Source organism: Rattus norvegicus, chromosome 9, assembly GCF_021556685.1.
Source record: "Rattus norvegicus strain SHRSP/BbbUtx chromosome 9, alternate assembly SHRSP_T2T, whole genome shotgun sequence".
Lineage (NCBI taxonomy): Eukaryota > Metazoa > Chordata > Mammalia > Rodentia > Muridae > Rattus > Rattus norvegicus.
Window position 1 is genome coordinate 61,174,871 of NC_141542.1, and position 25,050 is coordinate 61,199,920.

A 25,050-nucleotide genomic window follows, 5' to 3' on the forward strand; every position below is an offset into this window, starting at 1 on the left:
GACTTAGCCAGTTGCTAGGGCATGTCTATGGCAGAGATCTTCCCTCAGTCCAGTGAGCTATGATAACCAATCCCAGATTCTTTTCTAGCATCAAAGGTATAGAAACAAAGATGCAGTCAAATCAAACAATCTCATTTATACCACACCTGGTAGTCTTGAACGGAAACATCTTAGAGAGGCTGCATTCACCCTTCAACCATCATAGTGTGGATCTGCACAGTGATTTACGAGAGAGGCTCTCTTTAATTTTTCAATCTTGAAAACAGAGCAGAATGTTTTCAAGGGACAAAGGCAAAATAAGACACATGTTGAAATCTATGTCGAGCAGAGAAAGGATAGAGAGCACAAAAGACTTTGAAGAACAGAAAAGGGAGGACACTCCAATCTGAGGGGGAAGTAGGGAAAGCCTCTTGAGGAGGCAGCACCTGAGTGTGGCTTGGAAACATGGTGAGTACGGCAGGTTTAAAGGAAGCGTAACCTCTCGATAGTCTCCCATTGACCCTTCACTAGATGCCATCGGTCCTGCGGTTCTTAGACCAAAAGAACACAATGAGATTGATTTGTGCCAGTTTTACAGATTAAGACTTACAATCATAACAGCTTGCTTTTCTTGTCCTCTGGAAGACCTATGCCTGCAATGCTCCTTCCGCTCCGTCATGCCACCAGACAGATGAGTGTAGCCTCCACCTCAGTCCCTCTGCCACCCAAACGATGTAAGAGATCTCCAGCTGCACTTCACGAAACCAGAAGTTGCGCTTGGCCAAGCCCAACTCAGACTCCTGACCCACAGGACCAAGAAGTGATAAAGAATATGGTGGCTCTAGATCACTATGCTTGGGGACATTGTGGAACAATGCCCAGGAAGTGGGGTTCTGACTAGCAGCAGTGAGGAAAGAATGTCGTGGCAGAGAGTGGTATTGGTACAGGCAGAGCTGTGGAGCTGTGAAGGTACAGAGAGGAGATTCAGTGACTGAACTGGGGTCGTGTGCAGTAGTATGTTCTGAGGCAGTGGGATGCAGTTGTACTCTCTGTGCCAGTGGAGTAGTATTAAGTTCCTACATTTTAATGAATATCTGTAAAGACATTCTGGAGAAGACTAGACTGATGCGCTGTTGTCTTACTTTCTTAGGTCTGGTATAATAACCTATTTTAAACTGAGAATCTTGTAAGCAACAGAAGTTGACAGAGGTTCTTGGTGCTGGTGCATTCCAGATCAAGGCAACAGGAGAATGAGTATCTGCTGAGAGCTCAACTTCTAGTTTGTAGGTAGCACCTTCTCAAGCTGTCTTCCCACAGTGGAAAGGGGTAGGGATCTCTCCAGAGGCTTTTATAAGGACATAACCACATCATCTTCTACAGACCCCCCTCTATTACCTTGGGGAGTAGTAGGATTTCAGTATATGACTGTTAGGGGTATACATACATGCAGATCTAGTCATATATATATATATACATATATATGTATATATATATATATAATCTCACAACTGGAAGCTCATGGTGTGCATGGTTTCCTGGCAAAAGAATAATCTATTATAATTCTTTTTTAAGGTATTTTTAAAGATGCATTTTATTTTTATTTTGTGTGTATTTTTCATGTGCACACAGGCATGTGCACTGCATACACTACATATCTGCCCATGAAAGTCAAAAGAGGGCATTGGATTTCCCTGGCACTGAAGTTACAGGTGGTTACGAGTTGCTCTGTGAGTGCTAGAACTGAACTAGGGTTCCCTACAAAAGAACAAGTACCTTAACCTTAGAGTCATCTCTTTAGCCCCTTCATTAAGCATTTTAGGACAAACCTCTTATGTTGTATCCTTTTACCCATAAATCTTTCAGGCTTCTGTTGTAAGGATGAAGAGCTTCACCCCAATTCCATTTCCCACAACCTACAAAAATGGCCGTCCTGGAATGGAACCTACTCCACTGTAACGGCTCCCTTGCCATCTCCTGTGATGTGGTACTGGATCGAGGTTGGGTTAGATCGTCTCTCTGTCCTATGTGACCCATCCTGCAGAGCTTCCTTGTAGAGTGCTGGGCTAATGGCATCCCCAGAGGGTAAGGGCACATCCCCTGCTCCTCTGTGACCAAATTATCTGCAAAGCAGAAGTTAAGGCAGATGTCACTGCAGCATTCTGAAAGACAACTTGTCAGGCAGCATTTGAAAAGCCCTGGTGACGATGGCACTAAGGGTGAAGTGGCATCATTCCAGATTGATAGCTCCTGAGAGTCAGCCCTGGGCAGGAAGGGGAGAAAGACCACAGGTGGCAGGCACTGAGCACAGGACACAGAGGCCAGACAGAGTGGAGGTGATAACGATAATTACCAACATTTTTGCATGCTCACAGCATACAAGGCTCTCCACATGGACTTCTCACCTCAGTACAGCAGATGCTGTAGCCTCCACTTTAGAGACCCACACACGGAAAGACGAGTTATCTAAATATTTGTGCAGAATGTTCCTCCCCACTGCGCTCAGCCTACAAGGCAGAAAAGATTCTCCTCACCGAGGCCAAGAGAAGGGCAAGAGGACAGGGAAGTTTCTGTAGTGGGAGTTTCAGTACCCTCTGAGCTATGCCTCAGCATCCCTGAGAGTTTGTTAAATAAAGTTCAGATTGCTGTGTCTTATCCAACACCTGATAGATCAGGAGTGACCGGCAGTATGCACCAGCAAGCTTCTAACTGTCCTACACCTATGACTCTAAAATCAGTGTTTACGTAGTTCCCTTTCTCCTTTCTCTTCCTTTGCTGGCTAAACTGATTTTCTCCTGCCTGCTGGAGAAACCCTTCTCCATGAGAAGGTGGCTCCCTGAATGGCCTGATTAAGCACCTCTCATTGATTTAAAACTGAGGGTCTCTGTGAAGAAACTGACTGGGGAAAGCCTCTAAAGCCAAGTTTCCATTCACCAGCTGAAAACAGTTTGTCTGTGCTCCATCGAGCTGCTGCTGGGGATGGAAACCAGTCCCTGCATAGTGGTCAAGACTGTACCACAAAGTACACTCCTGGCCGGTCTTCACTTTTGTTGGGCACACTGCTTTATGACCTCTTTTGGTGGTCAAGCCTGCTGCTGAGAAAATGAGTGATTTCTGCCTCCTTTTCCAATTGCTCAAATATCCCAGAATGAGAGTGTGCACAATGGACACAGCACACAGCGTGTTCACTAAAGACTTTGGGAAAACCCTCGTCTTTCCAAGGCTTTTGCACTGCAGCAGTTCGAGATGACATGTTTTTCCAGGACTGCGGCTCTGAACCGAGAATCTTTCAAAATATCAAAAATAGAGACCCTGCAGGAAGAATTAAGAACATTCCAAAGGCTACTTTAAAAGGCAAGGCCTGAGCCTGAAGCCAAAGGCCTGGGATGCTAAGGGAGGGCTGTGCTGGAGAGGAATGGGGGTGCGCAGGGAAGAGGAGTGAGCCAGCATTCTCTGTCCAGCCTGGTTGGGCTGTGCCTGGCATCCGTCTTGCCCTCTCCCCTTTAGCCACGCGGCTCCTCTCAGTGATTTGCAGCAGACCCGCAGGGCAGTGTGCCTCGGTGGCATTGAATTGAAGCTTGGCCCACGGCCTGGCCTTCTGGCTAGTTGCCCGCCCGGTGGGTCCCGCCCCGAGCAAAGACACCCGAGCTCTCTCGCGCCTGCCTCTCTGAGCCTGGGTCCCCGCTCCAGTCATCCCTCCAGCCACTTTGCAGCACACTGCCGCCGCCATGAGCACCTCCTCTGCTCGGCCTGCAGTCCTGGCCCTAGCTGGGCTCGCGCTGCTCCTTCTGCTGTGTCTGGGTCCAGGTGAGTGGAGGCTGCCTGGCCTGGGGGAGAGTACTGAGGGTGCTGGGGAAGGAGATTGGAAATGGGGTGCTTCACGCTTGCATATGATCCTGCTCTTAGCCTGTTCTGAACCAAGAAGACGTCGAGAAACCGGGTCTAGGATTTTGCACTCGCATTAAGTTTCAGTGAGTGCACTTGGGCAGGCAGTGAGGGAATCAAATTCAAAGAGAATATTGTAGACTGAGGGGCAACCTTGGGCAAAAGGAATAGGGAGCCAAAGGACCCACAGGAAGTGCTAACTTGGGGATGGTGGAGGCTTGAAGGGAGTAGCATTCAGGGGCAGGATAAGCTGCTCTCTCTCCCGAATTTCCTTCCAGGCAGTTAAGGGCAACAGAGCTGACTGAAGGTATTCAGGCTGCAAAGCAGAGCTGCTCTGATATTTCAGATAGGGCAGGCATCGGCTCTTAAGGTTGAATAATGTTTAACTTTTTCTACTCTATTCAGCTGAATCATTAGCTACTACATTTCCACTAGCTATTATATTTAAACATTAAATATATCTACGCATTAGCTAATATATTTCTACCATATTTAGCTGAATCAACTGAAAATCCCCAGTTCTTTCTCCATTAAAAGCACTTTTCCAGCACACCCTAAAGCAAGTTCAGGCCTTCATACTTTATACCCAGACCCTACCTTCTGAACCTGGAGAGTATTGTTTTGTGTGAGTCTTTAGAGGTCACAGGTGAACTCCCGGGCATTGGAGTGCCTTTGAGGTGTATAACTCTGGGAGGCAGCAGGGTGACCCTAGATTTACTGCCAAGAGAACAGGAGCTGAAGGACATTAAACTACTTGCCTATCAGCCGAGACTGGTGTGTGTCTCAGTGCAAAGGGGTTGGCCACTGACGAGTGTAGATAGAGAAGACACTCGATGTCTCTGTGCTTCCTTCTTGCTTTCTCGGAGCAGGTAAACCAAACTCCAGAGTGAGGGGAGGCAGGGCCATGGCAGGGGAGACCATGAAAACAACAGGGAGCTTGTTCTGGTTGGAAGGGTGACTGTTGCAAGTGACAGCAGTACCCTCTTGTGAGTTAGCCTTGTGAACACGGCTGCCGGCCATTTGTTTTCAGTTCTCACATTTTACTCAGTTAATAAAGCTAAGAGGTGAGTGAGTGGAATGAGTTACAGTATCAACATCACTGAACTGAAATGTGAACTTTATAATGCAGGATGAAAATACACTGAGTCTCAAAGATGACTATTTCCTCTCCCCCCTCCCCCTTATTTTATGTGTATTGGTGTTTGGCCTACACCTGTGTCTGTGTACTTCATTCATGTATGTAATACCTGCATAGGCCAGAAGAAGGTATTGTAATTCTGGTACTGGAGTGACAGAAGGTTGAGAGCTGCCATGTAGTTTGTGGCAATCAAACCAGGGTCCTCTGGAGAGCCAATGCTCTCAGCAGAGGATCCACGTCTCCATCCCCCAAACGTGACTCTTTGTGGCATCCAGGCACATTTCACGAAGAAGATGATCACAGCCCCCTCTTGATTTCACCTTTGGAGTCAGGCATCTTGAGAGTCTGTATGTGTTCAGTCCCCCGTGTATTCTAATCCCAGGTAACCAGATTTGCTACATTCGTGACTGCTTTTCCTCACAGCCTCGAAATGACAGCTAGGGATGTTGTAGTAAGGGACCAACGGTTCTTCTTCTGTTCTTTCCTCCTTTCCTCAAGCAGATTTAGTCTGGTATCCAACTATATGTATTAATATATAGCTGGATGTACGGGGTTGGCATAGCAGCGGCATTCATAATTCATGGCATGGGACCTCCCCAAGCCTTTCAGTTGCACAGTGAAGATTTGCTGTGTTGGAGCTTTCGTTCCTTAAGTACTAATGACTCACACTTACAAGAAATTTCAGGCTTGCAGGAATAGCCCAAACCTCATGTCTCTTTCGGCATCGCACCGCATTTCATCCATTAATTGTTAAGTACATCTACAGAAGGCAAACAGATGGAGGGCAGTGCTTAATTCCCTGTGTACTGTCCCGTGGCTTGTTAGAGACTGACAAATGTTAAGAGACTCGTGAATGTTAATATTAGAACCAAGAATGTGTCTCTATGCTTTGGCAAATGTTTTCACAGATTTCTTCATTGAGTTTTAAGATTAGGAGGGGAGTATAGCAGTTAGCAGAAGCCCTGCCTTCCTGGTTAGAGAATCATTTCTGCCAGTTCTCAGCCGTGCTGATGTGTGCTCGGAGGCATTAATTCTTAATAAGGAACTTCCTGGTGGCACTTTCTCCATCTTTACGTGGCGGCCAGGCAGTGGGAATATTACTATCTTAGTTACTTTCCTATTTTTATCGCTGTGATAAACCACTATGGCCATGACAACTATAAAAGAACACATTTAGAGTCTGCAGTTCCAGAGTTAGAGCCCGTGGTGGTGGATTGAAGGTATGGCTGCAGGAACAGCTGAGATCATCTCAAACCACAAGGGGGAAATTTGGGGGGGGGGGTCCTTTCTCCAGGTTTCCTGTGACCTTCAACTGCAGAGAGGTGGCCTGATCAGGACAATGACAAAGCAGAGATGGGACAGTTATTTCTTGATAGCTGGCTACACTGAACTCTGACGTTAAAACAGCCACACCGCCATAGACAACCTGCATACAGACCACAGAAACCACCATACTCTGATGCCTGCTACGCTAACTCCTTAGCTCCCTGCCCAGCATGTACTGGCTCCCCTGAGCAAGATGTCAGGACAATAGCCACTTCTGTCACTCATTCCTTAGCACGACTCTTATAGATTCTTCTCAGGGTATTTCTATGCTATCCATTCTCTAAAATTCGGATGGCCATGTATTATCCTCCAAGCTGGGACTTCTGAGAACAAAAGGAGGTGCTGTAAATCAAGACTGTCCTAGGAGAGCCCAGAAAGTGTTGCCACTATACCCATAAGATCACCAGGGAGGCACTTGAGTAAGTTCTAGGACTTCCCTACTCCATCCAAGAGCATAGGCCAGGCTCTCCAGAGGATACTGCCACACTAGCAGCCAGCAGGCAATATATTCATGCTACAGCAGGCTGAGCGGTGAGGCTGTATGGATTGTGCTTAGTAAGAGTGATGTGGATCTAGAAACATGGTGAGCATTAGGTGCACTAACACACACACAAATATACACAGATGCACACACACATGTGCACACACACATACACACACACAGAGACACAGACACAGACAGAGACATAGAGTAGAACAATCAGTTGCTGGCTCTTGGCTTTGAATATTAACTATTTTTTTCTTCTTGATAACATAGTAAATCATTTATGCAAGAGTTCTTACTAAAAAATGTGTTTTTCCAGCCTTATTGGTGTATTGTTGACAGCCAGAGTACAGGTTTTTTAGTTGATGTGCTGAGGATTGATCCCAGGACTCATCATGCTAAGTGAGTATTTAGTGAGCTACACCCAGAACCCCAAATGGATACTTTGTTTTGATATTCTTTTTTAGTTTTACAATTATCATATGGAGTAATATGTTTCATTTTCCTCCATTTCTTACATATTTTGGCCCTCTTCCTCTCCTCCTTTCTTATCTCCACCCCACATCTTCCTGGTGGGCCTTTCATCATTGCTCTCTGTGGTCAACCCCTTCCTAGTTTCTTATCACAAGATATACTGTGGTAGTTTGAATGAAAATGGGCCCCATCGGCTCATATTGTTGAATGTTTGGTCCCCCTTTGGTAGAATTGTTTGGGAAGGATTTTGGGGTGTGGCTTTGTTGGAGGAGATGTGTCACTGAGGGTAGGCTTCAAGGTTTCAAAAGCCCATGCTATTTCCAGTGAGCTCTCTTTCTCTCTCTACCTCCTGTTTGTAGATTAGGAGTAAGCACTCAACTAGTTCAAGTGCCATGCTCTCCCCCATGGACTCATCCTCTGGAACTATAAGCGCCCACTAAATGATTTCTTCTTTAACTTGCCATGATCATGGTATTTTGTCACAGCAATAGAAAAGTAAAGACAAATTACCCTCCCGCCTTTTAAACGGTCTCCTTTGCCTTTCATGACCCCCTTTCTAGTCTTATGAACTACACTCAATATGTATACATACACATAAAAACACACACATATAAATTCTGGGTTCAGCATGAGAAAAAAGTGTGTTATTTGTCCTTTCTGTGTCCTCATTAGCATCAATTGTCAGCATGGCACAGCCTAGAATCACTAAAAATAGTCTCAGTTGAGTAACTGCCTTATTAGCTTGCTCTGTGGTCATGTCTTTTATGTGTTGTCTTGATTGTTAATCCATATAGGAGGGCCAAGACCATCGGGAGCAGTGACATTTCCTGGGAAGGTGGTTCTGGGCTGTGTAAGAAAACTAACTGAGCACGAACCTGAATGAGCCAGCCAGAGAGTGAGCCAGCAAACAGAGTTCATTTTCTAAGGCTCTTGAGTGTCTACACTGACTTCCCTTAGTGATAAACTGTAATCTGGAAGTGTAAGCCAAACAAACCCTCCCCTCTCCTAAGTTTCTTTTGGACATGTTTTAGCATAGCCAAAGGAGTCAAACCGGAACACTCAATCTGGCTTATCTCACTTAGTATAATGATCCCCAGTTTTATCCATTTTTTGACCATAACTTGATTTAAATTTTCTGTATGGATGGATGGATCCATCTGTGAGTGGACACATACACAGGCCGGTCCCGTTCCCTAGCTATTGTGGCTCATGGAGCAGCAAACATGAGCATTCAAGTATCTTGATGCATTTAAAAAGGTGCTCAACTTCCTTAGGCACCAGAGAACTCCCAATTAAAACTGAGGTAATCCCATCTGGTCCCAGTCAAAATGGCTGTCATGAAGAGAACAAATGACAAAGTGGGCTGGACAGGATGTAGGGAAACCGGAGCCTTTATTCATGGCTAGAGGGAGTAAACTGGCAAACGCCGCTATGGAAGTCAGTGTGGACGTTTCTCAGAAAACTAGAAATGGAGTTATTATGTGACCCTGTTATACCCCAGCTACACACTCCTGTGGGTGTATACTTGAAGCAAGTTCTCAACATTTGGACCCCTTTTGTAGATGGAAGCACAAGTTCGTCCTTTTCTCGGAATCTGAATGAACGGAGGGGTTAAGCATCCTGATGGGAAGACAGCACTACTATTTCACTGTGGCCTTCTCCAGCCTGGGTCTTCATGGCTGTTCCAGACCCCTGTAGATGCTCTGTTTTTTATTTAGGATGCTGAGTGTCTTCTCCAGGGGCTTTGGGTCTACCTTTCATGAGGCCTTTCATGAGCCTGCGTACAACTCTCAGTACCAGTTCACTGAATGGAGGGTATATTCTTTCAGGCTGGACATGCTATTTCCTATCAAATTATCAGGCTGATTAGTTTAACTCTTTAAAAACTGAGTGTATTTAACAGCCAGTGCTCCCCTACCACCCCCAAATTAAGCTCAAATAGAAGGCAATTAGAGAAAGTTGCAAAACCATACAAATATTTTAAAGAGTCAAGCTCTCAGGCTTGCCATAGAAGCCTCTCCTCTGTCTGGCTTTTTCTCATGGGGCTGCCCAGCCTGTATTTATCTGCATCGTGGGCATAGAGCCCACCCTGAGTCCAGTGAGAACATCTTAATATCCTTAAAAAATAAGCTTACCTCTGAAATCCCCAAGAGATTATTCCTGGAGGATTATAAATTTGGGAAGAAGGCACTATAAGATCTGTTATTCCATGAAGATAATGTTTGCTGGAAGATGCTTATAATAAGCAGCTCCCACGCAGGAAGACATTAGGGCTAAAAACAACGCTTTAGCAAGGAAAGCTCAATCAGCAATGCTCTTGTCATCTATGGACTAACTCTGTCATCCATATCAGCACCAGATACCGTGCACTATTTTTCTTGTGTGGCGAGTACCCCCAAATCCATTCATTACTTTACTACAGATCCGTTAAATCAAGGCGGGGAACAGCAGTTCTTATTTATAACTCCGACTTTTGCATTGCACAAAGTGCAAACATTTTAGGAATGATGGGCTCTGAATCTGCTTTCTGTGTTTGTTTATGCAGGTGACGTAAGTGGAAACAAACTCAAGAAGATGCTTCAGAAACGAGAAGGTAAGTTTGCCTCAAGTGGGTGAAGATGTGTTCACTCGTGACCGCAAGCAGCAGAACAGCAATGATGATTGTGTCATCGAGGGCTTGTGCTAGGGATATGAGAACGAATTCGCTCTTCAAAGGCTTGCAGATCTGGGGGGTGTGTTCTGTGGGTATGGGTGTGGCGTTCTACTAGGTAAGTATTATTACTAGTAAACATTTGCACACTCCCCCCAAAGCTGTCAGTGTGAACTCAGAAACAGTGGAACAACGTTAATTGAATATTGATTATTTTAGACTTGTGAAACACTCCTGAGCTGAGGACCCTACCTGGTGGGGTAGGTTTAGAATGGCATTGTTGGTGCTCTGTCTATCCAGTCAGCAATTAGGAGAAGGCATTCCCATGGGGAAACCTTTCCATTAGTAATTTCTACTGAAAAATATGAACAGAATGAGGACAAAGTTTCTGACTTATGCGATAGCAACAAGGAGACATAGAAGTATAATGCTCTAGAAGAAAAAAATGTGAGCTCTTGGTCGCTGTTATAGTTAGGTCAAATGGATCCATTGACTTGTCTGGTGAACATCCTTCCTCCTCTCTTCATCCCCGTCTCTAAAATTAGGTGTTGAAGAAATTAGAAAATGTGAGCCATGTTTCAGGTTAATCAATCCTTTACCTTCCTCCCTACTTTGTAGCAGAACCTGAAGAGGGAGTGAGGTGGGGAGGTTGGATAACAAGCAAGTGCATATAACATGCTGTGTCACAGCAGGGTGGCTACAGCTTGGAGCAATCCACTGCACATTTTATGGACAACTACAAAAGAGTTTAAAGCTTCCCAACGTGAAAAAGTGATAAGCATTTAAAAGGAGGGAAATGTCAATGAACCCACTTTGATCCTTTCATATGTATAGCATAAATATTTACAATTTCTATGTATCAATTCAAAACACAGAGTATTTGAGCCACATTAAAATTCTAATAATAGCCTGGGGCTAGAGAAATGCTCAGTAGTTGTTAAGAGCACTGGTTGCTTTTTCAGAAATCCAGGATTTTATTCCCAGCATACACATGGTATTTCACAATTGTCTATAACTCTGGTTAGGGGATATTGCCCTCTTCTGGCCTTTACTGGTACTGCGTGTATATGGCACAGACAAGAATACGAACCTTTTAAAACATAAGATGATATTGTTTTCAAAAACTAATCCGTGGGAAAGAGGCCTCACCACCTGGTCAGGTGGGCACTCCTGAGGCTGCAGAGCGGAAGAGACCACCAACACTGCCCACCCCTGCCCACATCCCTGGCCCAAGAGGAAACTGTATAAGGCCTCTGGGCTCTCGTGGGGGAGGGCCCAGGAGCGGCAGGACCCCTGCCTGAGACACCGCCCGGAAACTGAAGGAAACAGACCGGATAAACATTTCTCTGCACCTAAATCCCATGGGAGGGAGAGCTAAACCTTCAGAGAGGCAGACAAGCCTGGGAAACCAGAAGAGACTGCTCTCTGTACATACATCTCGGACGCCAGAGGAAAACACCAAAGGCCATCTGGAACCCTGGTGCACTGAAGCTCCCGGAAGGGGCGGCACAGGTCTTCCTGGTTGCTGCCGCCACAGAGAGCCTGTGGGCAGCACCCCGCGAGCAAACTTGAGCCTCGGGACCACAGGTAAGACCAACTTGTCTGCTGCAAGAGAGCTGCCTGGTGAAATCGGGACACACAGAGGCAGAATTCCTCTAGGACCGGGCACGTCCTGTGTTTACCGGAAGTCCCACACCCTCGGATCCTGGCCCGCAGCAGCTCTCTGCTCCCAGACCCCGTGGGAAAGAGACCTCACCGCCTGTTCAGGTGGGCACTCCTGAGGCTGCAGAGCGGAAGAGACCACCAATACTGCCCACCCCTGCCCACATCCCTGGCCCAAGAGGAAACTGTATGAGGCCTCTGGGCTCCCGTGGGGGAGGGCCCAGGAGCGGCAGAACCCCTGCTTGAGACACCGCTGGAACCTGAAGGAAACAGACTGGATAAACAGTTCTCTGCACCCAAATCCCGTGGGAGGGAGAGCTAAACCTTCAGAGAGGCAGACAAGCCTGGGAAACCAGAAGAGACTGCTCTCTGTACATACATCTCGGACGCCAAAGGAAAACACCAAAGGCCATCTGGAACCCTGGTGCACTGAAGCTCCCAGAAGGGGCGGCACAGGTCTTCCTGGTTGCTGCCGCCACAGAGAGCCCGTGGGCAGCACCCCGAGAGCGAAACTCGGGACCACAGGTAAGACCAACTTGTATGCTGCAAGTGACCTGCCTGGTGAACTCAAGACACAGGCCCACAGGAACAGCTGAAGACCTGTACAGAGGAAAAACTACACGCATGAAAGCAGAACACTCTGTCCCCATAACTGGCTGAAAGAAAACAGTAAAACAGGTCTACAGCACTCCTGACACACAGGCTTATAGGACAGTCTAGCCACTGTCAGAAATAGCAGAAAAAAGTAACACTAGAGATAATCTGATGGCGAGAGGCAAGCGCAGGAACCCAAGCAACAGAAACCAAGACTACATGGCATCATCGGAGCCCAATTCTCCCACCAAAACAAACATGGAATGTCCAAACACACCAGAAAAGCAAGATCTAGATTCAAAATCATATTTGATCATGATGCTGGAGGACTTCAAGAAAGACGTGAAGAACTCTCTTAGAGAAACACAGGAAAACATTAATAAACAAGTAGAAGCCTACAGAGAGGAATCGCAAAAATGCCTGAAAGAATTCCAGGAAAACATAAATAAACAAGTAGAAGCCCATAGAGAGGAGACACAAAAATCCCTGAAAGAATTCCCCGAAATCATAAATAAACAAGTAGAAGCCCATAGAGAGGAGTCACAAAAATCCCTGAAAGAATTCCAGGAAAACACAATCAAACAGTTGAAGGAATTAAAAATGGAAATAGAAGCAATCAAGAAAGAACACATGGAAACAACCCTGGATATAGAAAACCAAAAGAAGAGACAAGGAGCTGTAGATACAAGCTTCACCAACAGAATACAAGAGATGGAAGAGAGAATCTCAGGAGCAGAAGATTCCATAGAAATCATTGACTCAACTGTCAAAGATAATGTAAAGCGGAAAAAGCTACTGGTCCAAAACATACAGGAAATCCAGGACTCAATGAGAAGATCAAACCTAAGGATAATAGGTATAGAAGAGAGTGAAGACTCCCAGCTCAAAGGACCAGTAAATATCTTCAACAAAATCATAGAAGAAAACTTCCCTAACCTAAAAAAAGAGATACCCATAGGCATACAAGAAGCCTACAGAACTCCAAATAGATTGGACCAGAAAAGAAACACCTCCCGTCACATAATAGTCAAAACACCAAATGCACAAAATAAAGAAAGAATATTAAAAGCAGTAAGGGAAAAAGGTCAAGTAACATATAAAGGCAGACCTATCAGAATCACACCAGACTTCTCGCCAGAAACTATGAAGGCCAGAAGATCCTGGACTGATGTCATACAGACCCTAAGAGAACACAAATGCCAGCCCAGGTTACTGTATCCTGCAAAACTCTCAATTAACATAGATGGAGAAACCAAGATATTCCATGACAAAACCAAATTTACACAATATCTTTCTACAAATCCAGCACTACAAAGGATAATAAATGGTAAAGCCCAACATAAGGAGGCAAGCTATACCCTAGAAGAAGCAAGAAACTAATCGTCTTGGCAACAAAACAAAGAGAATGAAAGCACACAAACATAACCTCACATCCAAATATGAATATAACAGGAAGCAATAATCACTGTTCCTTAATATCTCTCAACATCAATGGTCTCAACTCCCCAATAAAAAGACATAGATTAACAAACTGGATACGCAACGAGGACCCTGCATTCTGCTGCCTACAGGAAACACACCTCAGAGACAAAGACAGACATTACCTCAGAGTGAAAGGCTGGAAAACAATTTTCCAAACAAATGGTCAGAAGAAGCAAGCTGGAGTAGACATTCTAATATCAAATAAAATCAATTTTCAACTAAAAGTCATCAAAAAAGATAAGGAAGGACAATTCATATTCACCAAAGGAAAAATCCACCAAGATGAACTCTCAATCCTAAATATCTATGCCCCAAATACAAGGGCACCTACATATGTAAAAGAAACCTTACTAAAGCTCAAAACACACATTGCACCTCACACAATAATAGTGGGAGATTTCAACACCCCACTCTCATCAATGGACAGATCATGGAAACAGAAATTAAACAGAGATGTTGACAGACTAAGAGAAGTCATGAGCCAAATGGACTTAACGGATATTTATAGAACATTCTATCCTAAAGCAAAAGGATATACCTTCTTCTCAGCTCCTCATGGTACTTTCTCCAAAATTGACCATATAATTGGTCAAAAAACGGGCCTCAACAGGTACAGAAAGATAGAAATAATCCCATGCGTGCTATCGGACCACCACGGCCTAAAACTGGTCTTCAATAACAATCAAGGAAGAATGCCCACATATACTTGGAAATTGAACAATGCTCTACTCAATGATAACCTGGTCAAGGAAGAAATAAAGAAAGAAATTAAAAACTTTTTAGAATTTAATGAAAATGAAGGTACAACATACCCAAACTTATGGGACACAATGAAAGCTGTGCTAAGAGGAAAACTCATAGCGCTGAGTGCCTGCAGAAAGAAACAGGAAAGAGCATATGTCAGCAGCTTGACAGCACACCTAAAAGCTCTAGAACAAAAAGAAGCAAATACACCCAGGAGGAGTAGAAGGCAGGAAATAATCAAACTCAGAGCTGAAATCAACCAAGTAGAAACAAAAAGGACCATAGAAAGAATCAACAGAAAAAAAGTTGGTTCTTTGAGAAAATCAACAAGATAGATAAACCCTTAGCAAGACTAACGAGAGGACACAGAGAGTGCGTCCAAATTAACAAAATCAGAAATGAAAAGGGAGACATAACAACAGATTCAGAGGAAATTCAAAAAATCATCAGATCTTACTATAAAAACCTATATTCAACAAAACTTGAAAATCTTCAGGAAATGGACAATTTCCTAGACAGATACCAGGTACCGAAGTTAAATCAGGAACAGATAAACCAGTTAAACAACCCCATAACTCCTAAGGAAATAGAAGCAGTCATTAAAGGTCTCCCAACCAAACAGAGCCCAGGTCCAGACAGGTTTAGTGCAGAATTCTATCAAACCTTCATAGAAGACCTCATACCAATATTATCCAAACTATTCCTCAAAATTGAAACAGATGGATCACTACCGAATACCTTCTATGAAGCCACAATTACTCTTATACCTAAACCACACAAAGACACAACAAAGAAAGAGAACTTCAGACCAATTTCCCTTATGAATATCGACGCAAAAATACTCAACAAAATTCTGGCAAACCGAATCCAAGAGCACATCAAAACAATCATCCACCATGACCAAGTAGGCTTCATCCCAGGCATGCAGGGATGGTTTAATATACGGAAAACCATCAACGTGATCCATTATATAAACAAACTGAAAGAACAGAACCACATGATCATTTCATTAGATGCTGAGAAAGCATTTGACAAAATTCAACACCCCTTCATGATAAAAGTCCTGGAAAGAATAGGAATTCAAGGCCCATACCTAAACATAGTAAAAGCCATATACAGCAAACCAGTTGCTAACATTAAACTAAATGGAGAGAAACTTGAAGCAATCCCACTAAAATCAGGGACTAGACAAGGCTGCCCACTCTCTCCCTACTTATTCAATATAGTTCTTGAAGTTCTAGCCAGAGCAATCAGACAACAAAAGGAGATCAAAGGGATACAGATCGGAAAAGAAGAGGTCAAAATATCACTATTTGCAGATGACATGATAGTATATTTAAGTGATCCCAAAAGTTCCACCAGAGAACTACTAAAGCTGATGAACAACTTCAGCAAAGTGGCTGGGTATAAAATTAACTCAAATAAATCAGTTGCCTTCCTCTATACAAAAGAGAAACAAGCCGAGAAAGAAATTAGGGAAACGACACCCTTCATAATAGACCCAAATAACATAAAGTACCTCGGTGTGACTTTAACAAAGCAAGTAAAAGATCTGTACAATAAGAACTTCAAGACACTGAAGAAGGAAATTGAAGAAGACCTCAGAAGATGGAAAGATCTCCCATGCTCATGGATTGGCAGGATTAATATAGTAAAAATGGCCATTTTACCAAAAGCAATCTACAGATTCAATGCAATCCCCATCAAAATACCAATCCAATTCTTCAAAGAGTTAGACAGAACAATTTGCAAATTCATCTGGAATAACAAAAAACCCAGGATAGCTAAAGCTATCCTCAACAATAAAAGGACTTCAGGGGGAATCACTATCCCTGAACTCAAGCAGTATTACAGAGCAATAGTGATAAAAACTGCATGGTATTGGTACAGAGACAGACAGATAGACCAATGGAAGAGAATTAAAGACCCAGAAATGAACCCACACACCTATGGTCACTTGATTTTTGACAAAGGAGCCAAAACCATCCAATGGAAAAAAGATAGCATTTTCAGCAAATGGTGCCGGTTCAACTGGAGGGCAACATGTAGAAGAATGCAGATCGATCCATGCTTATCACCCTGTACAAAGCTTAAGTCCAAGTGGATCAAGGACCTCCACATCAAACCAGATACACTCAAACTAATAGAAGAAAAACTAGGGAAGCATCTGGAACACATGGGCACTGGAAAAAAATTCCTTGAACAAAACACCAATGGCTTATGCTCTAAGATCAAGAATCGACAAATGGGATCTCATAAAACTGCAAAGCTTCTGTAAGGCAAAGGACACTGTGGTTAGGACAAAACGGCAACCAACAGATTGGGAAAAGATCTTTACCAATCCTACAACAGATAGAGGCCTTATATCCAAAATATACAAAGAACTCAAGAAGTTAGACCGCAGGGAGACAAATAACCCTATTAAAAATGGGGTTCAGAGCTAAACAAAGAATTCACAGCTGAGGAATGCCGAATGGCTGAGAAACACCTAAAGAAATGTTCAACATCTTTAGTCATAAGGGAAATGCAAATCAAAACAACCCTGAGATTTCACCTCACACCAGTGAGAATGGCTAAATTCAAAAACTCAGGGGACAACAGATGCTGGCGAGGATGTGGAGGAAGAGGAACACTCCTCCATTGTTGGTGGGATTGCAAACTGGTACAACCATTCTGGAAATCAGTCTGGAGGATCCTCAGAAAATTGGACATTGAACTGCCTGAGGATCCAGCTATACCTCTCTTGGGCATATACCCAAAAGATGCCCCAACATATAAAAAAGACACGTGCTCCACTATGTTCATCGCAGCCTTATTTATAATAGCCAGAAGGTGGAAAGAACCCAGATGCCCTTCAACAGATGAATGGATACAGAAAATGTGGTACATCTATACAATGGAATACTACTCAGCTATCAAAAGCAATGATTTTATGAAATTCATAGGCAAATGGATGGAACTGGAAAATATCATCCTGAGTGAGCTAACCCAATCACAGAAAAACATACATGGTATGCACTCATTGATAAGTGGCTATTAGCCCAAATGCTTGAATTACCCTAGATGCCTAGAACAAATGAAACTCAAGACGGATGATCAAAATGTGAATGCTTCACTCCTTCTTTAAAAGGGGAACAAGAATACCCTTGGCAGGGAAGAGAGAGGCAAAGATTAAAACAGAGACTGAAGGAACTCCCATTCAGAGCCTGCCCCACATGTGGCCCATACATATACAGCCACCCAATTAGACAAGATGGATGAAGCAAAGAAGTGCAGACCGACAGGAGCCGGATGTAGATCGCTCCTGAGAGACACAGCCAGAATACAGCAAATACAGAGGCGAATGCCAGCAGCAAACCACTGAACTGAGAATAGGTCCCCCGTTGAAGGAATCAGAGAAAGAACTGGAAGAGCTTGAAGGGGCTCGAGACCCCATATGTACAACAATGCCAAGCAACCAGAGCTTCCAGGGACTAAGCCACTACCTAAAGACTATACATGGACTGACCCTGGACTCTGACCTCATAGGTAGCAATGAATATCCTAGTAAGAGCACCAGTGGAAGGGGAAGCCCTGGGTCCTGCTAAGACTGAACCCCCAGTGAACTAGACTGGGGGAGGGAGGGCGGCAATGGGGGGAGGGTTGGGAGGGGAACACCCATAAGGAAGGGGAGGGGGGAGGGGGATGTTTGCCTGGATACCGGGAAAGGGAATAACACTCGAAATGTATATAAGAAATACTCAAGTTAATAAAAAAAAATAATAAAATGTAAAAAACAAAACAAAACAAAACAAAAAAAAACTAATCCATTCTTTGTCTTCCGGGAACTAATCTTTTCAGGACCTGTTCCATCAAAGACGAACGTAGCTGTTTCTGAGCACACAGCAAAGGAATTCCTAGGTGGCCTGAAGCGTGCCAAACGACAGCTGTGGGACCGTACACGGCCCGAGGTACAGCAGTGGTACCAGCAGTTCCTGTACATGGGCTTCGATGAGGCGGTGAGTACGCTTTTCTGATGGGGAGCCTTGGATGCTATAGGGCAGGCTGTGTGGGGCAGAGGCCTGGCCTGAGAAAGAGAACCTGAGAGGTCAGGCTTGGCTTCTTATATTAGTCTGTTCCCTGTTGCTCTATCAGACAATCGGCGTTCATGTTTAGCTTGTGGTTCTGGAGGTCTGAAGTCGCAATCCACTGGCTCTAGTGAGAACACCCTGGTAAATGGTGTCATAAGAGCAAGAGTATGTGTTAAGAAACAGTGACATAGGGGGTTGGGGATTTAGCTCAGTGGTAGAGCGCTTGCCTAGGAAGCGCAAGGCCCTGGGTTCGGTCCCCAGCTCTGAAAAAAAGAACAAAAAAAAAAAAAAAAAAAAGAAACAGTGACATAGAAAGCAAAAAGGAAGTCTAAATTTGCTATATTCTCATTCTTTCATATAAATCTGCTATTCTCTCTTTGTTTATTGAGACAGGGTCTCGTGTAGCCTAGCCTGGCCTCAAACTTAGTACATAGCCAAAGAAGACCTTAAACTCCCTAGTGCTGACATTATGGGTGTATGTCAGCATACCCACTGACTTTTACAACCACCAAGCCTTACAAGAACTCACCCACTCTGTAACACCACTGCATTAGTCCTTTTAGTAGGTAAAGCCTTCATGACTGAATTATTTTGCACCTTTTGAAAGTTCCAGCTCTCCAGCAATGCCAGACTGGGGACCAAACTTCTAGCTTCTATGAGCACACAAACCATAGCCAAGCCACAGGGCTATTTTTCCAAATGTACGGGCCAACTCTTCACTGCATTCTAGCCAGCCAGGTGGAGAGGAGGGATTCAGGGAATCTGTGAGCCAAAAGACTGCATCTAGATTCCTGAAGAATCTTGTTTTCCTAGAAATGCCTTCAGCCCCATTGTCCAGTTTCAACTGGGCATCCTCAAACAACTCACTAAGTCATCTTTACCCAGAATTGGCTGAAGCAACAAGATGGATTCATGAATACCATAAAAAAGAGACTTTTTAAAGAGAAGGGGTTCGTGCAGATGTCAATGCACTTAGGAGTAAAGCTGCTTTGCAGCTCATGTGCATGGGAAGCACCAGTGGGCAAAATCAGTGAGTTGACTGTTTCCTGAGACTATTTAAAGTCACATACTGTTGTCTGGGCTACAGGTACAGATAAGAAGGCAGCAAGACAGGCACCCTAGATTCCACTCACTGGAGACATCCGCAGAGTGGCCGAGGAGTCCAAGGTAGACCACATAGCCACCCTGCCTGGGAGCATCCGCAGCCGGGAAGATAAACATGTTTCCATGTTCTTGGACATGAGGCTCACAAAGGGCGTTTGACATACTATGCAGGGAGGAAAAGCCTCCTCTCATTACAACAAAGCATGTGGCTGCATCATTGCTGCCCGTCCCCGGCTTCCATACATCTGTCCCTTTGCTGCTCAGAAACATCTTCTTGTGCTGTGCGAGTAGCTACATATGTAAGCTAAACTCTGTCAGGAGTGATTTCGAGTGCTTAAATGACTTTACACTTTTCACAACTCCAATGAATCTGTGCATCAATTGTTCCTTTCTTTTTTTTTTTTCTCCATCTTTATTAACTTGAGTATTTCTTATTTACATTTTGAGTGTTATTCCCCTTCCCGGTTTCCAGGCCAACATCCCCCTAATCCCTCCCCCTCCTCACCCTCCCCCCACTACCGCCCTCCCCCCAACAATCACATTCACTGGGGGTTCAGTCTTGGCAGGACCAAGGGCTTCCCCTTCCACTGGTGCTCTTACTAGGCTATTCATTGCTACCTATGAGGTTGGAGCCCAGGGTCAGTCCATGTATAGTCTTTAGGTAGTGGCTTATTCCATGAGAGCTCTGGTTGGTTGGCATTGTTGTTCATATGGGGTCTCGAGCCCCTTCAAGCTCTTTCAGTCCTCTCTCTGATTCCTTCAATGGGGGTCCCGTTCTCAGTTCAGTGGTTTGCTGCTGGCATTCACCCATGTATTTGCAGTATTCTGTCTGTGTCAGTTGTTCCTTTCTTAGATCCATTTCTCCTGGGTAGAGTCACTGGGAAACAGGTGGACTCCGATGAAGGGTCCTTATGACAGTCAAGCTACACATCCCGTAGAGTCATCAGCATCTTCTGTTTGGAATATTTAAGACATATATTTATTTATTTTGTAGATGAGCATATTGTATCATCTTCTAGTAGTTTGTATCTCTTTAATGACTACCATTTAGTAGTTATTAAATTTTTAATATGGGTAAATGGCTAAAACATAATGTCTAGTAACAAAACAAAAAAATGGCAAGGATTGGGGGCTGGAGAGATGGCTCAGTGGTTAAGAGCACTGACTGCTCTTCCAGAGGTCCTGAGTTCAAATCCCAGCAACCACATGGTGGCTCACAACCATCTGTGATGAGATCTGATGCCCTCTTCTGGTGTGTCTGAACAGCTACAGTGTACTTATATACAATAAATAAATAAATCTTTAAAAAAATATGGCAAGGATTGAGGACGACTACTATAATGGTTAAGTTTGCATAGAGACCACAGGAAGCTATGTTCAGATGCCACGAGCGATGTTCTTTGCACTGGAATAGCACAGTTTCTCTTCATCTTTGCCCCCTGCCCATATTCAAAGTTATATTCAAACTTGAACCTATCTTATTAATACATTCATCAAATATTTTAAGTGCAGTTAAAACCCGCACTTAAACTCGAAACCTCAAACCTAATAAAATAAGATAACCCAAGCAGCAAGATCGTTTTACTCTGACCCAGAATGTGGTGTTGTAGGGAAAGTCTGGGCTAAAGATGTAGGGAGGTAAGAACGTCTGTGCCCTCCTTGCCACACAGGTTGTGGGAGGCTCTGAAGATGATGGTCTTGGGGAGCAAACAAATGAGGGATCAGAATTGGCGCCCCAGGGTGAGGGGTACTGAGGAGGTGACATACCACTAAGACAAAGTGGGCTCCAGAGCCCCATTTCATGGCCCAGCCTAGGGTTTTCAGTCTCTGGGTCCTCAGGACAGATGCCCCTCAGCCTATGGTAAGTTGGAATCACTACAGTTTAAAATGCCTCCAGTCCACCAACCTTGCCACCCCTTAGGTCAGACACATGGTCAAGGGACACCTGGGAGCCCTGCTTCCTGCAGCGTTCCTGGAGAGGCTCATCCCACACAGGACTCACCTGGGAAAAGATCCGAGTGCAGAATCCAGAGTGGTTCTCACTGAACGCACATCACCTTACATTGTTTATCCATTATCCTAACACAAAGACCAAAAAGTGCAAGTCGGAACTGGACTCCATTCAGTGTTCCCCAGCCATTCCACTAAAATGAAAATTTATTCCTGAGACCCAACCACTAGAAAATTCAATGTAAGAGGCTAGTGTGGTGCTAGAGAACCTGCAGTTTTTCTAGTCTCAGCAGGTGCAGGGGCTCACAGTCATTGCCTGAAGCCCATCGCTCTGCCTTCCGCCATCCATCCGTCTGTCTTTGTTATCTCCTCAATACTTCATCCTCGCACTAGATCAACGAGTGAAGTTGCCGCCACAATCCATCTTAGTTTTCCACCATCCGAAATAGTCTTCTCCCTTTTGAAAAGGCGATTCAGAGCCAGAGCAGTTCCGGGAGGAGGACACACACACCGCTGGTCCTTTGTGTTTCTTTGCCTTTTTATTTTTATTAGCAGTAGCTCTCTCCTTTCATAATTATCTCCAACACACGGCAAGTTTCCTGTAAGCCAGGACTCTCTTAGCTCGCTTTGGGTGTTTTCCAGTGTTTTCACGGGGCTTGACACCCACAGCCGCTTCTTGACCCAGCACAGTGAACTCTGTGCCTGTGCACACTCGAACCAAGAACACGGAAGAGGTGTCCCAGATGCACTACCCCAGAGCTGAAGGTACCTGTGGCTGACTTAGTCCCTGTGGCAGGCCAAGCAATCCCAGGAATAGGCCAGCAGGACAAGGAGGCATCTACCACAGTGATGTGGAGGTAGTGAGGGCCAGCCAGGCTTTTACTGCATTTGACAGATGCACATTTCATTTACCTCATAAGGAGAAAAGTGCTCAGATGTAGAATATACCCTGGCATGGTGGAAATTACCAAAAGCATAGGCATAGACTTTTTAGCGGGCAGGTAGTTCATACTGCTTGGTATCCTAAGGCTGGATTGACCTGTGAACAAAATATTGTAACAAGCGGCTGTTGAGATTCTGATTGTCAATCACAAAACAAAACAAAACAAACAAAAAGCCACTTAGAGAAAAGCCATAGTTTCTGTGTGTTTTTGAGGAGTGTGTGTCTTCAAAACCATTCTTTCTCTCTTTTCCTACAGAAATTTGAAGATGATGTCAACTATTGGCTAAACAGAAACCAAAATGGCCATGACTACTATGGTGACTACTACCAGCGTCACTATGATGAAGATGCGGCCATTGGTCCCCGCAGCCGGGAAGGCTTTAGGCACGGAGCCAGTGTCAACTATGATGACTATTAAGGCTCCCTGAGGTGCCACAGAGCCTGTGCCTTGCTTCAGCAGACCTTCCCCACTGTAACACGTGGACATCAGGCTAAAGGAAAGAATATCAGTGCCTTTTATATTTCATGCATGCACTTAACAATACGTCTCCCTTAAAAATAGAAATAAAAGCATTTTTTTAAAAAGAGAATTTACTTGGGAGAAAAGTGAGCCGCGACACTTCTACTTGCCTCCATTATTGAAGTTATCTCATCATTTGAGAGCCTCCATATTTCCTTCTAGGAATCCTTTCAGCATCTAGCCAGCACAGGAAGAAAAGCCAGGGGTATCTGCTTGTTAAAATTAGTTTGTACTAAATGCAAAATATCAATTCAACAAGAGCATCCAGTTGGTGATGAATTTTAGTTTTAAACATGATCTGGAGAGTTCTAACCAGCAGTGAGGGGCTTTCTCTGCCCTGGGACGCAGGCCAGAGCAGGGCCTATTTAACAAACCATGCAGGAAAGAGAGCACAAACTGATTTGAAGGTTAGTGGAATCAGAATAACACTGCCATAAAATTTGTAATGTCCTTCAATCAACCCGCAAAGGTTTCTTAAAAACCACTTCCCATTTCCCATGAAGTTTAAACAAGCTTCACAAGAGTGAAGGAAAAAAGAAGTGTATTGGGATGGGAAAAAGAAAAAGAGGAAAGTAAGGAGTGGATATGGAAGCTGGTGAAGAGGGCTAGGTGAGCTAGCCTGTGCCACACCCAACAGCCTATAGGGATGAAAAGGCATAGACAACCTGGAAAGAGGCCTTTCAGAATGGGCATCACATTTTGGTGGATCCCTCCTAATAGTGTCACTCCTTATGGCCAAGCATCCAACCACCACACACCTGCAGTGTAGGAGTGAATAGTTTTAAGCACTATTTAATTCTAGCAGTGATTCTAGTGAAAATTTTGTTCTGCCGGACTGCCTCTGTCTAGCATAGTGGCTAGAGAGAACAGGCTTTTTGCTGGGGCAACTATTTTTTAACTGCCAGTTTATAATCCTAATTCCTGAGACAAAAAGGAAAACCCGCGGAACTTACCACTAATGTTAGCTTATTAGGGTGGTTATGAATGTAGTATGTAGCTTAAATAATAATAATAATTTTCTTGCAATTCTAAAGGATGTAAGTTCAAGATAAGGAGTAGGCAGAAACTAGGCATGGTAAAACACGCCTATAATCCCAATATTTAAGAGGAATTGAATCATGAGTGCAAGTGAGATTCTGTCTTAAGAATAATAAAAAAAATTGTCAGCAGGATATCTTCACACACACACACACACACACACACACACACACACACACACACACACACACACACTGACATCTATGCTTACATATGGCTGCCTTGCTGTGTTCTCACAGGGCTTTTGTAAATGCAAAGGTGTAGCATTTAACTTTCCTTTCAAAAGGATACCAGTCAGACTAGATTAGGGTCCACTCTGAAGTCTTTATCACAACTAAACTTCATAGAACATAGGTCTAAGCTCTGCAGTCCTCGAATGGAAGGAAAATTTAGATCACGACATATTAATTTTGGACTGTGCGATACAGTCCCTAACACAGTGCATCTTTCCCCAAGGCCTGAGGTCCCTGGGCAGGCCATCATTTCTATTCACATTCAGTCTTATGTTTGTTTCATAGTCAATGTCCACAAGATTTTACTGTACCTACTGGAAGTATGAGAAGAGTATATCTACCTTGTTCTCTTAACGTTTCTTCCTGCATTTTAAACTTAATAATTGGTGTTAAGTTGGGGATTTAGCTCAGTGGTAGAGTGCTCGCGTAGCAAGCACAAGGCCCTGGGTTCGGTCCTCAGCTCCAGAAAAAAAAAAATAATTGGTGTTAAGTCAAATATTTGGACTCTTAATCCTGGGTCTTTATATCACATTCATTTAACTTCAAACCAATAAACATAAACCAAAACTTCAGAAGCCAACAAATATCCAAGTAGATTTTTAAAAACACTGAAGTCTGTAGGAGTCTTTTGTTACTATACCAAGACACTTTTCTTTATTGACGTTTCATACTGTAAAATACTCTAGACCTGAGTACCTTTTAAAGAAAAGAGATTTACTTGGACCCATTCCAGCAGTCATATGTGGCGATGGCTTCTCCGTGCAGTGTCTTCACATG

The 25,050-nt window shown here is 44.1% G+C and overlaps 1 protein-coding gene across 1 annotated transcript; it reads left to right on the top strand.

Moving 5' to 3' along the window:
• The first annotated feature begins 3,414 nt into the window (after nucleotides 1–3,414).
• On the top strand, nucleotides 3,415–23,072 carry Ecrg4 (ECRG4 augurin precursor). The gene is given in 4 exon segments (NM_001271051.1): nucleotides 3,415–3,783; nucleotides 9,829–9,876; nucleotides 18,256–18,413; nucleotides 22,739–23,072. Coding segments are annotated over 4 exon segments (447 nt in total). The 5' UTR covers nucleotides 3,415–3,704; the 3' UTR covers nucleotides 22,901–23,072.
• The last annotated feature ends 1,978 nt before the right edge of the window (nucleotides 23,073–25,050 follow it).